Raw genomic sequence first — 13275 nt, 5'->3', positions numbered from 1 at the left:
TTTGATGACCAAACTATCTAACAAACGGCACATTTGAGGGCAAAATTCACTCGAGAAAGATACATTTCAATATACTTTTATAATTTTTGATACATTCAAAAACAACTGCGACACTGCCACACCAAAATGAATGCTTAGTCAGAAAAAGAGGGTGGAAATAGACAAAGGGTCAGAAAGCTGCCAAAGTTGCTATAACTTTGGTGCCTAAGTTAAATGTGGTACAGCTTCATTTACAAGATTTTCTCCTCTCAACATAGTCCTTATTTGTAATTTCTACCAATTTGGTTCCTATGCTGAATATTTGGTGATGTATTCTCATGAGCTGTAATAATCTTCATTGAATTTGAAGTCAGAGGATGATGTGCTAAGATAGGACCATTCTTTGCTATGAAATTCTTGGTGCCATTGTTCTTCAGTGACGGTCTGTTAAGAGGTAAAGAAGTTTTACACTCTTTCATACTGAGAATTGGATATCTTCCTTCATTAGGTGATTCATGATGTGTCTGCGGAATCTGCAAAACAAACAGAAGATGAACATTTACCAATTTTTACTATTATGGACACAACACTGACATGTCGACGCCATGTAATACTATATAATTGAAAATAACTGAATGTGTCGGTGTCGTGTAAGTGGCCGACACTGACTGGTGGTTCAAGTACATAGACATGGACTTGATGAAAATCTCCTCATTTACCAATTTGAAAAACAAGATTACCTTTCTTGTTTCAATATTTGATGCTTTCCTTTCCTTGTAAAATTCAGGTAGTGGTCTAGCTTGGAAGCAAAAGCTTTGGCGCAGTTTTCTTCTAATCTCGCTCCCTGTTTTCTCCTGCAAATAAGAGCATTATATAATATTATTGATATTGATTCTCACATTGAAATACTCCTTTAAAGTCTAGTTTCTGTGAAAAATTTCATCCATATTTAGTCCTTAGTCTGGTGATTTCAGTAAATTCTTTATGCATGTTTAGTCTCTAAAATCACCTTGTAGGACTAACTTAACAAGAGAGTATTTCATAGAGACTCAAAATATATTTAATATTGTTAATTTTGTGTGTTGCAAACCTTGAATTTTTCATGCGGCTGCTGCACTTTTTGTTCTTCATTAGCATTGAACTTTTCTTCCAGTTTCTAAAAATGATGAAAAACACAAGTACTTTAATGATCATATGAAGTAAACCTCATAATCAATTAAACAGAAGAGAAACATAAGGGTTTTTGTTGTACCTTCTTTCTTCTTGCAGCCCTTTCTTCTGTCCTCAAGCTGAAAGGCGATGATATAATTGGTGATCTCATTTTGTTTCTGCATGCAAATAGAACATTAGAAACAGTTATAACCGAAAAATAAAGCCCCTTCAAGTAAAGTAACAGTTATAACAGTTATTGTGTGTTTAAGTGGTCATCTGTCAAATGTTTTAGATGAACTTTATCTTTGCGAGTGAGTTTGAAGTGAAGTGACTGTTTTTGAATTTCAACACTCGCACCACGTGGTGAGAGCATCCCCCACTGCGGTTCCAAACACTCTTTGAACTGTTTTCGACAGAACAGAATTGTTTCTACCAAAACCACGTTTTAGCCAATGTTATTAAACATCATAAAACAACGTTTTGAGCTTTGAAATTGCAGTTTGAGTGCAAGAAACACTGTTCCAAAAAAGCTATTAATATGATGCTACTGAAACACATATTTGTACACTTGGTGGCTATATTCCAACCTTAATCTAATAAGTTTCAATTTTTTTCCAATATGGTATGAATTAAAAAGGAATTCAACACACGAATTACTCAATATTGGATTCTGTCTAACACTGAAAATTTCATTACTCGTGTGATCAAAGTAAAAACGACTTACTCTCCAGAGAGCAAGCGCCATTTAGGACCGGCTGTATGGTTACGCGAAGCAGACGAATCAATAGGTGTTTTGTTCCTATGATTTTACAAAATACATAAACACAATGTCAGGATGAGAACAGCTAGAGAAAACTTGACACTGAAGGCAAACAGTTCTACATTATATTTAGTAACTTTGTAGAAATTAGGTACCTGTTATTTTCTGTTAATGGAGTCAATGATGAGTGCTTTTGCATCTCCTTAGAAGCCTGCAATTAGTAAAATGACTCATTTTAGCATTGTTTACAGCAATTGCAACTTGGAGATCAGTCCAAAACTGAAGTTGAAGGACTGACTATCAAATCAAGATTTAAATCATGAATCATAAGACCTATTTTTCGAATCAAATCTTATTATGAATCGTAAGATACATTATCAATAAAAATATGACATTTTAAGCTAATATATTATATACAAATCATTCAAGTCATAATTCAAATGACAAAAGAAAAGTGGCTGCATATAAAAAGTCGACCAAAAATGAATCATCATAGTGAACCAGGATTCATCAAAATGAATCGAGATTCATGTCCAAAATCCAAAATATTTTTAGACTCTAAATATTCATATTGTTGAGTTTAGTTTTGTATTGAATTGAGATACAACTCAGATGTATCATAAGATACTAATAGTATAAGGAATCGAAAAGACAAAAGCAAAGAAACTGAAATACCATAGTTGGAGTTTTTAGAGGAGTCAAGCTATCCTTTGAAGCCTTGGAAGAAGAAGCACCAACTCTTGTATTTTCAAATCTCCTCATCACTGATGCAGTCAATCTATTAAATTCTCTAATAGGTGTAAAATTTACTTTCTTTGGAGTTGGTCTCTTTATATCTGCATTGCTTAATGCAGAAGGCCTATTGTTGCTCATTGGAGTAGCAAAGTTATCTATTTTGGAAGAAATGGTAGCAGTAGATTTAACAGGTGTAGTAGTGGTGAACTTGGAGGCTCCATTAGACTTTATCAACTTGAAGGAAGAAACCGGCGGTTTCTTCTTGCTAGTTGATGCTGAAACTTCTTGATCAATGCCAGAAACCTGCTACAATAAGTACCAACATGTTAGTGCCACGGCTATGACCTAAAAAAAAGACAAATACAGTTTTGGTCCTTATATGCTGTCGTCACAGATTCCACACATTCACACAGTCAACACATCGGTGGTCATTGGACTAAGATCAGATGGTCAATATTTCAAGTTCGGTATTTTAGAGTCTTTTAAAAAAAATATGTTTGCTTTCTGCATCGTCCAATCTCGATACAACAGTCACCATTGTGCTGACTGCGTGGAATTTTTAAGTGCGGCAAATCTAAATCCACATAAGTATGTCGCTTATCGATCATAAAAAATCAACTCCAAATGCATACACTAGGAATATGGCACACATTTCGAGCACCAAAATCGTAAATTTAAAAATGAAGGTACTATAAATGAAATAAAACAAAATTGGAGACCAAAACTGCATTTAATCCAAAAACATTCCTTGAAATAAAAGAACATAATAACCTTCAATATTGGTGTCATGGTTGGAGGTGTTGGACTAAGCTTTTCACTTTGCTCTTGAAGCGTATCAACATTTTCAACCTCTTTTCGCAATTCATCCCTTAATGAATTCCTTAAAACAACTGTTTTTTCCAATATTGGTGTCATGACTGGAGGTGTAGCACAGAACTTTTCGCTTTGCTCTTGAAGTGTATCAACATTTTCAAGCCTTTTTTGCAATTCAACCATCACTGAATTCCTTAAACCAACATTGTTACTTTCAGATACAATGCATTGCTCCATATATGAATCTAAATCATGATTCAAAACCTTTGCATCATCTTGTTCTTCCTTAACAACCACTTCATACTTTGAACTTTTCTGCGAATCGTTGTTTTCACTATTATCTTGTTTACCATTGACATTGTTTTGTGCAGCAGCATTGTTTTGTTGTTCAAGCAATGCAGCTGCTTTTTGAGCAGCAAGTTTCTTGTAGTGAGCTTCAAAGAAAGCTTTCTTCTGTGCAACTGAACCTGGTTTTGAATACCTTTCGGCTTCTTCGACGTAGCGGTTATGAGAGAAACTTGACCATTTCTCCCATGCTAGTGACTCTGACATGAACCTCCCAAATGAGACTGATTGTCCAAGTGCATGATTTGTGTTGGTGTTCTGAAATGAATAAGTTTCATAGTTTTTTCAATGTGAACATTCACAAAACGTGTATTTTTTCGATCAATTCAACCTATGCATATACTCCTAAAACAAAATCTTAAGGTTTAATGTATCATGTTGTGACGTAGTATGATACAAGTGTATGTTTGGTTCCACTTTTCGATAAGTCAAAATTGATTATAGCATGATTGAATGTTCTCAAGTAGAGTTGATTTTATATCTAAAATTGATTCTAAAAGCTAGAATTTGGAGATTTTGCCTATAGAATTGATTTTTAGTCTTGTATTTACATGAAAATATCCATACAAAAATCAATTTACATACAAATCACTGAAATCAGTATTAGCCATGATCAATCTTGCATCATTCAAAACAAATTTTTGTCACCGCAAAACCAATTTTATGTGAACTATTGAGAAAATAGAATATGCACTGACAGTGTAAAATAGTTTTACACTGACATTCAATGGGCGTCTTGTATTCAGGCAAGTCATAAATATACTCTGAAATTAGTTGTATGATATATGACAGTGTAAAACTATTTTACACTGGAAACTATTTTAGTTGTATGACACTTATGACAGTGTAAAACTAGCTCATAAAAAAGTGACAGTGTAAAACTATTTTACACTGTCATGTCCATTCAACTCTAAACTATTCTTAACTTTACATGTTTGATTAATGGGCCAAATACAATTATTAAATATAATTACACAATATACGCCGTTTACCACATAATCTAATCAATCATCAAAGATTAACAAACATGCAAAATCAGTAACAATGAAAAACTTCACTTGTATCATGTAATGGTAACAGCCCAACTCATCAATCATCTATAAAGTTTCTATAATCAATTATACACTTCTACAATCAATTATTGAGAACATTTAAATTCTCAAATTCATGAAAAATTAACTAAAAGGGGTCCCATATTTTGAAAATTATGGCAATTAATGTTATAAAAACATAAATTAATGAACACTTAATTATAAATATTTATTTCTCCGTGTTCATATATTGTTTCATAAACTACATGCATAACAAACTAAAATAAAACTCCTAAAAAAATTCTGAAAACATGTAGGAAAAAAAAAACTAAAATAAATTGTGATTTATTTTGGTGTATAAGAATCCAAAATAATGAAAACTAAAATAATAAAAACATGTAGAAAAAATAAGTGAATTATTTTAGTGTATAAGAAACCAAATTCAATAATAGAAATTCTTGAAGATACAAGTGATTGATGAATGAATGAAGATTACCTGATTGGAATCATTGGAAATTCCAGAAGCATAACAAAATGGTTGCATGAGACAAGCAGAGTCTCCCATGATGATGTTTTGTTTTTTCACTCCAACAACGTTGAAACCTCAAAAGATCCAAACTATGTTGACCCTGTTTGTTTGTTTAGTTAGTTAGTTGCATTGCATTATTATTTTATTAATATATTTTATATGGCCGTTTGTATAGTATAGTATTCAAATTTGAAATTTGAAATGTAAAAGGCATGTGGGGGTATGATGTGGAAAATCAGACAAAAAGTGGAAGTGTGTGTTGTGAAAATCTTTTCTTGTTTTTCAAAGTGTGGGGTCCACCACCAACAATAACAAGGTGTTTTGGAGAATGAGGAGCCTCGAGCTCTCGACCCTTGTTTTATGTTTACCGTTAAAATCTAAAAAAAAAAGTCACACTCCGATTAATTCAAATGGGTAATGAGCTATGAAGCATAAACATTTCTTAGATTAAATGTGTTTTGATGTCAGACACGCGTTGATGTTCGACATCAATATCGATACGACATTTATGATTATACTGAATTATGTCATTTTTACAACGTATCGGCGTGTATATGTGTCTGTGTGTGTCTGTGTTTCATAGGTAATGAAAGATGTTATACGAGCAAATGTTTTTTTTTCTTAAGAGATATGAGCAAATGTTTATAAATGGGTGGTGATTCTTACTTTATAAAAAAGAATTATGTTCATTATATAAACATATGATATTAAAGTCTATTCAATATTTATTAACTTTTTTTTTTTTTTTTTTTACAAAAGAAGGCCAAAGTCCAAATTAGATTATTTATCATCAAGTCGAGATGTTTAGACATAAGCATGATCTGAAATATGTTTACAAGTGGGACAATTCTTATCTTAACAATAATTTCTACCAATATATAAAAAGCTAATATCAAGTACAATTAAACTTCTTTCAAAAAGTACAATTAAACTGAATAACTAATAAAAAATAATTTAAAAATATTTTCAGAATAGAAAAACCTAGAAAAATATTTAAGTAAGATAAGTACTGCAAAAATTAAAAAATGGTTGAATCAACTCCAATTTGACAAAACTATAATTTAAATGAAATTGAACCAATTAGTAAAGCTAAGTGATTTCCGATCCAACTTATGGAACCAACTGATTCAGATTTTTAAAACATTGATTAGGAGTTAGGACTCACATTATGAAAAGTGTTGAAAAAACATTCCAACGTTTCATACCGTATATGTTATGTTGGCTTGTTTGAATCGAAGCATCAATTGAAATTAATTTTTGTTCTATCTAAAAACAAGTAAGAAGTTTCTCTTATATGGAAATTACACATGTATCCAATCACATCACTTTATCATATCCCTTTTTAAGTTAATTCCTAAATATTTTAGAAATATCTATTTGGCATGATTTGATGGTATGCATGTGTAAAAAAGGAAATAAAAATAAGTGAAATTATTTAGATTTTGTTTTAATTCTAAGACATGTAGTAAATTTTTTTGCACACCAACAAGGCTAGAACTGCACAGTAAATTTAAATATTATGGTCTTGAATAGGAAAACTAAATTTTGTAGCTAGGAGGATTATATATATATTTTCTTCATATCATGGTGACTGACAAATAAAATAGAATCAAACAAAGTAAAATTATGAATTAACAAATTATATTACACTTTCAAGATCAGCATCCAAAACTTCTCTTTTGTCTTTGTGAACCATATTGTACAATGATACTGATGGCTTTAATCCCAAATTTACCATATGCTGTAAAACAACCTCAGCTTCCTTCAATTTTTCATCCTTGCAAAGAAGTCCTATGGTTGAACAAAAACTTGCTACATTTGGAACCATTCCCTTACCAATCATTTCATTGAGTAACCTAAGAGCCCTATAACAGTTTCCTTCTTTGCAATAACCATGAATCATTGTATCATATATCACACTATTAGGTTCCATGTTTAACTCATTCAATGAATTAAAGAGTTTAGATGCTTCTTTCATGCTACCATTCATACATAACCCATGTATTAATACACCATATGTGTATACATCTGAAACCAAACCAGATTTCTCCATTAAAGAATGTATCTCAAATGCTTTTTCCATATTATTTATTCTTACAAATCCATTAAGTAGAATTGTATATGTCACTTTGGTAGGAGCAATGTTTCTCTCTTCCATTTCCTTGACCAAGTTTAGAGCTCCTGCTAAATTTCCGACTTTGGAATATCCTGCAATCAGAGTATTATATGTCACGACTGTCGGAGATAGTCCGTTTGACTTCAGTTCGTTATATAATCTAACGGCAGTATCGATCTTTTCTGCATCACAATACCCTTTGATCAATGTGTTATATGTAAATATATTAGGCCTTAGGCCAACACGGTTTACACGATAAAATAACTTCACTGCTTCACCAAGCTTCTTCATTCGACACAACCCGTTTATCAAAAGGTTGTATGTCATGATACTACATGCTATATCTTTTTCGCGCATTTCATCAAACACGTTAAAAGCTTTATCTATGCTCCCGTCGTTGCAATATTCACCAATCACAGAGCTGTAAGTATAAACATTAGGCACAATTCCGCTTCGTTTCATGTTTTCGTACATTTGAAATCCTTCCTTTTGAAGGCCTTGTTTGAAAAACCCATTTATTAATACGCTGTAAGTATGCTGATTGGCGACTAGATCCAATCCTTTCATCTTGCAAAACAACTTCTTTGCTAAATGAACATCACCATTCTTGCAACAGCCATCGATCAATGTAGTGTATATGACAACATTAGGAGACAAACCAGTCTTTTCCATCATACCCAGAAGCTGAAAACTTTTCATCAAGTCACCGGCTTCACAACAACCCTTGATCATGATCCCAAAACTGTAAACATCGAGAACAACCTTGTTCTTTAAGTCGTCAAAAACTAACCATGCTCTGCAAAAACTATTTGATCTAATAAGTAAGTTCAAAAGATTATTGAATGTGTTTGATATAGGAGCATGGCCCTTATGAATCATCTCATGTAAGAAATAAAGGGCTTCATCTGGTGATTGAGAATGAACATAAACATTAACAATTGCTTCATAGAGAAGAGAACAGGTTGAACTAGAGGTTAAATGCGTTTGTGTTAGTTCTTCCATAAGTGAAGAATGGGAGAACATTGACGAAGTGACTTGACCTGAGATTACGCGGACAAGAACAGATTGAGCCTGAGATTGCAGGCCAGAGGAGAGGAGACGGTTTAAGATGAACGATACGGATTGAGAGGTGTGTTGAAGGCCTTGACATGTTGAGGAAATGAAGAATGAGAAAGCTTTTTCTGGAGGAAGTTTCACCATCTTCTGAATCAAAATCAGAGCTTCATGGGAAGGAGACATATTTCTCTTATCAGTACAGCACTGTCACCTCAAGCATATAAATAAGCTTCCGTTGAGTTTTGCATGATACACAGTCAAAGAAGCCACACCTTGTTCGGGTTTCGGACGATAAACCACAGCCATAATTCAGTTGAAGGTTATTGATAAACAAGTTTCACATAAAGGACTAAATACCAACCCAGATCAGTTTTCCATGAAGCAGGTCACAAATCTCAGCCATCCACTAAAATAACATCATTTTCTTCGGTTATATCACGGTAATTCTCTGGGGGGCCGTTTTCCAACCAGTCCACCTTATACTGAGCACACAAACTTGTTTCATTTCCTTGAAGTCTGCTCGAAAATATTTTAACAGTATGTGAGTTTCTCTGTCAACTTTCTCTGGCAGGTGCTTTTTTCTAATCTGCACAAAGGACAACCATTTAAGAAAGGTTCTAGAGAAAACCCTCAAACCAAATAACTACTCATTAACTAACACTGCCAACTTGCAACCCACAATAGTGAAATAATTATTGATGAAAAATCAAACATGGTCATAAGTAAAAATTAATATAAAGCCATTAATCGAGTACAAAGGAAAGGATGTGGTATTGGTGATTCACAACTTCAAACACCCAAACACCAAAAGAAGAAATAACATAAAAATATCGATTGGCATCTTCTATAGGTACATTATTAAGAATGAAGCAATTTTAACCTACATGGATACAAGTTCCACATAGGTAGCTCGGTTGGCGAGCTAAGGGACATTGAAAGAGTTTTAAGCAGGAGGTCCCAGAGTAGATTCCGGAAACTAACATAAACACTAATTAGTAATTAGTAATAACTAACATTTGCCAGTAAAAAAAACTGCATAGATAGAACTATATGTCTAATTTTGAAAATTTAAGGACTTCCCTCAAATCAACAACATATGTAATTGGAAAACAGGGTACCAAAGGCCATGTTATCATGTTGACCGTTAAATTACCACTTTATTTAATAATAATATTGAAGACATAAAAGGTGCCAACAAATGAAGGCCAATGTAGTGAAAAATATATAGCAGTAATGAATGTCATATTTGGATTTCCAAATGGTCATTGTTAGTAGGCAAAGGAATGAACTGCGAGTTCTCTATTTAACACTTACATTGTTACACATCTTCATAACACCAAACTTTCTTCACTTTTCTTATTTTAGTAGTGTTTGTTTCAAATTTTAAAAAATCCATTAGTAAAAAAAGTCATTTTTAAACTCAAAATGAAAAGCTATTCCTAGTAGCTTTTTCAAAATCCATTTTTTCTAAAAACACAAGGAACTTAAGTGTAAGAGTTGCAAATCTTAAAAAAAAAATGATTTTTATGATAATAAACAAACAGAAATTAGCTTAAGCTTTTCTAAAAAATATCTAGATATTTTAAAAAAAAAAAAAAATCATTTTTATAAGCTGAAACACACGCACCCTAAAAACTTCTCATTTGAAGTAGTTTTTAGATTTTGTTCAAATTCTCATTTTTTTTTCTGAAAATTTGTAAAATTGATTATTTTATTTAAAAAAAGTTGTAACAAACAAACTCTAAAATTGAAGCACCTAGGCTAAAAGCTTTTTGATATCAACTTCTACTGAACAAAACAAGAAACCATGCATACTCAACCAACAATATCAACTCTCAAGCACATTACAACAATTAAAAACTCAAAATAAACATAAGAAAACTCATTGAAACATTTCAACAAACACCTTACGTACAAAACTCAATCCTATACCAAAACAATAAATTCATACCCATCAACACTATCAAAAGAAACAACTCAAACACCACAATAATTTCAGCATTAAAAAAATGCACTTTCCAAACAAAACGATCATCAAATTCAGATTTAAGTCATTTAACCAATGCACTAGTCATTCAGCATGAAATGGATGAGCATGAAAATCACAAAATGAAAGAGAGAGCGCATGTGAGTTACCTTCCTGTAGAGAAGTGCAATGGCTTTGCGTTCGATGATGGAGGTGGACGGCGGCGATGTTGCGTCGGAGTTTAACGGCGGTGAGTCCACGACGGGGAGAGAGAGGTGGGAAAATTATTGAGTAATCACACTAAGTTATAGTTTTTTTGAGAGAATATTAGAAAAAAATCTCAAGTAAACAGACCAATAGTTATCCTTGAATTTTTTTTTTAAATAAAATAATATCAAGGATATACTATATTAATGGTAGTTAATGTTGGTGAGCCTAGCTCAGTTGATATGTATAATATCCGGTGTTCGAACCCCGCCACCACAAAAAAATATTAATGGTGGTTATGTTGTTTTTTTTTTAAATAATTTTATAATTAGAGTCTGATGTAGTATTTTATATTTAAGACGGATGAAATAATTCAAAAAAAAATGTTGTTCATTATTCCATCCGTCTTAAATATAAAATACTACCTCATACTCTAATTATAAAATTATTTAAAAAAAAACAAAATTACATTTTTTATAAGATTGTTTTGGTATTTTCAACTATAATAATAATTTTTTACCAGCATACTGCTATTTATTTTACATTTTTTTTGGTCAATTATTTTACAAATATATTTTTTATTTTTCTTTTTACATATATTTATTCAATAAACAAAAAATACTATGTTGAAAATCTAAATTAAGTATTTCTTAAAAGATAAAATTGTAAAAAAATAAAATTAACAACAAATTTAATACTACTATCAACTTTTTTAATTAATATGATTTGACCAAATTGGTCCTATATTCATGGAAGGATATAGCAATAAAAAAACTCACTTTCTTTTTCCAAATTTTAAGTAAAAAAAAAAAAAGATATTCACTCAATCTCAAAATAGATGTCACGTTTATTATTTTTCTTTGTCTCAAATTATTTGTCTTTCTTTTGATAACAATATAACTTTTTTCTTTCTTTCACCGATGTAACACCCATACTAGACGTATCTAGAAAGTCTAGCACGTGCATTATCTTTAGTATTGGATACATTAAAGATTTACAACAATAAAACTTCAAATGAATGTTTATACAACAACATGCGTTCGTACAAGAGATTACAACTTAAACTTTCCTAATACATAATGTATACATCCTTGAAGATCCACATCATCCGGCACCGGGTACGAACCAACACTTGTCGCAGCATCCATTCGGCTACTAGCTTGCAAACCATCCTGATATCTGAAACAAATAAGGATTGGGATGAGACATAATGTCTCAGTGAGTTCCACCTAACCCTAGGCTATAGGCAACCTCGGGGGAAAACCTATAGTCGCCACGTGTCTACAATACAACCTGGCGGTTGATTATACGTGTGTGGAGTCTTGCTTTCCTAGACGGTAGTGCATGCTAAACCCGTCATAGGCTTATCTTACTTGTTATAGGCTTCTCATCTTACACGTGTCATGGCGGTCAAGGGGAAAACTAAAACCGCAATGCCAAGATACGATCTACACATCAAGGCCTTCACTTGCTAAAGTCATGACAAAACTCTAAACAGGACGATTAGGGGAAACCTATGATCATCGTCGGTATAACTCTCTTAACTTGCTTACTTGAAAATGTTGCATTTAACAATATATCATCTCTTGCCACAAAGGTGACTCTTTCTAGCTTGCTAGTTCTTGACTATTTACTTCTAAATTCTTTCTAGTTCTTGACAGTCTATGCCAAGGCTCTATGACATAACACATAAATGTATGATGAATATGCATAGTCAGCTTCATTGATTATGTTAGAGTGTAACAAACAATTATCTTAAATTCATTTTATGGATTAGTCCCGAGTGGAGTAACCCCGGAAGATAATCCCTCACTACCGGTGAAATGCTTAGCAAGAGCGCACCGGACTCCCTTAGTGAACGTGCGGATCCCTTACGGCTTACCCCGTTCCCCCCTTGGAGAACCTTTTGTACCCAACCTTGGACGGAATACAAAAGACACGGCACCTTAGCTTAGTGAAATGCGGCTCCCTTGCGGCTTAACCATTCCCCTTTGGGAACCCCTTGAATCCAATTTGGATAACAAGAGACATGACACTCTTTCTTTCTTATAAGTCTTAGTCTTATGCATGAAAATTAACTTAAACATGCTAACTCTTTCACCTCGGATCCCTAGACGATCCCACTAGAGGTAACTATGTGCTTGCTTAACTTACTTTGTGAATGGATATAAATCGATTCACATCTTACCATACTTGTATGGCACTTGCTTCTATGCGAAGGTAATACTCACATTACCTCGCGTCTATCAAGCATAAAACTAATGCAAAGCATTCTATTACTTTCTAACTATTCTAGTTCTCGTTGACTATACCGAGGCTCTAGTTCTTCCCTTTGCTTAAAGTTTATCTTGCTACCCGAATCAAACATCATACTCTCGCTTACCATGCTTTACCATACTTGCCAAATACTTGTTTCGTTTATAAGAAAGTCTCCTTTTTAAACTTTAACAATTAGGATCTTGGTTTGAGGGGTTCATATCTCTTAAAAAGACTGCACAAGAAAAACCGCTCGTGAAACGCCGAAACGACCTGAGGCGAACAAAACAATGGGTTTCCCCACTGTGTTGCTCGCCTAGGCGAGTAGAT

General features: G+C 32.9%; 2 protein-coding genes across 3 annotated transcripts; both read right to left on the bottom strand.

Annotated features, from left to right (window-relative positions):
• Positions 1-45: 45 nt before the first annotated feature.
• On the bottom strand, positions 46-5525 carry LOC146913239 (TPX2 (targeting protein for Xklp2) protein family). 2 transcript variants are annotated; one of them, XM_085716468.1, is made up of 9 exons: positions 5312-5525; positions 3398-4042; positions 2567-2929; positions 2047-2102; positions 1856-1930; positions 1232-1307; positions 1070-1135; positions 720-833; positions 46-512 (listed from the first exon to the last, which is right to left on the bottom strand). In XM_085716468.1, exons 1-9 carry the CDS (start codon positions 5378-5380, stop codon positions 261-263), a joined length of 1716 nt encoding a protein of 571 aa, XP_085572594.1. In that variant the 5' UTR covers positions 5381-5525; the 3' UTR covers positions 46-260. The 2 variants fall into 2 exon arrangements, with proteins under 2 accessions (XP_085572594.1, XP_085572593.1); XM_085716467.1 differs by having other exon boundaries at positions 2567-2932; positions 5312-5491.
• A 1423-nt stretch (positions 5526-6948) lies between these two features.
• Positions 6949-10781, bottom strand: LOC146913238 (uncharacterized). Its single transcript, XM_085716464.1, has 2 exons — positions 10653-10781; positions 6949-9102 (listed from the first exon to the last, which is right to left on the bottom strand). The coding sequence occupies exon 2, from the start codon at positions 8697-8699 to the stop codon at positions 6984-6986; it is 1716 nt and encodes a 571-aa protein (XP_085572590.1). The 5' UTR covers positions 8700-9102; positions 10653-10781; the 3' UTR covers positions 6949-6983.
• Between the last annotated feature and the right edge of the window lie 2494 nt (positions 10782-13275).

This window comes from Medicago sativa, chromosome 6 (genome assembly GCF_051527215.1).
Source record: "Medicago sativa cultivar Bolivia chromosome 6, Bolivia_mono, whole genome shotgun sequence".
NCBI classification, from domain to species: domain Eukaryota; kingdom Viridiplantae; phylum Streptophyta; class Magnoliopsida; order Fabales; family Fabaceae; genus Medicago; species Medicago sativa.
This window is presented reverse-complemented; position numbering and strand designations above follow the sequence as displayed.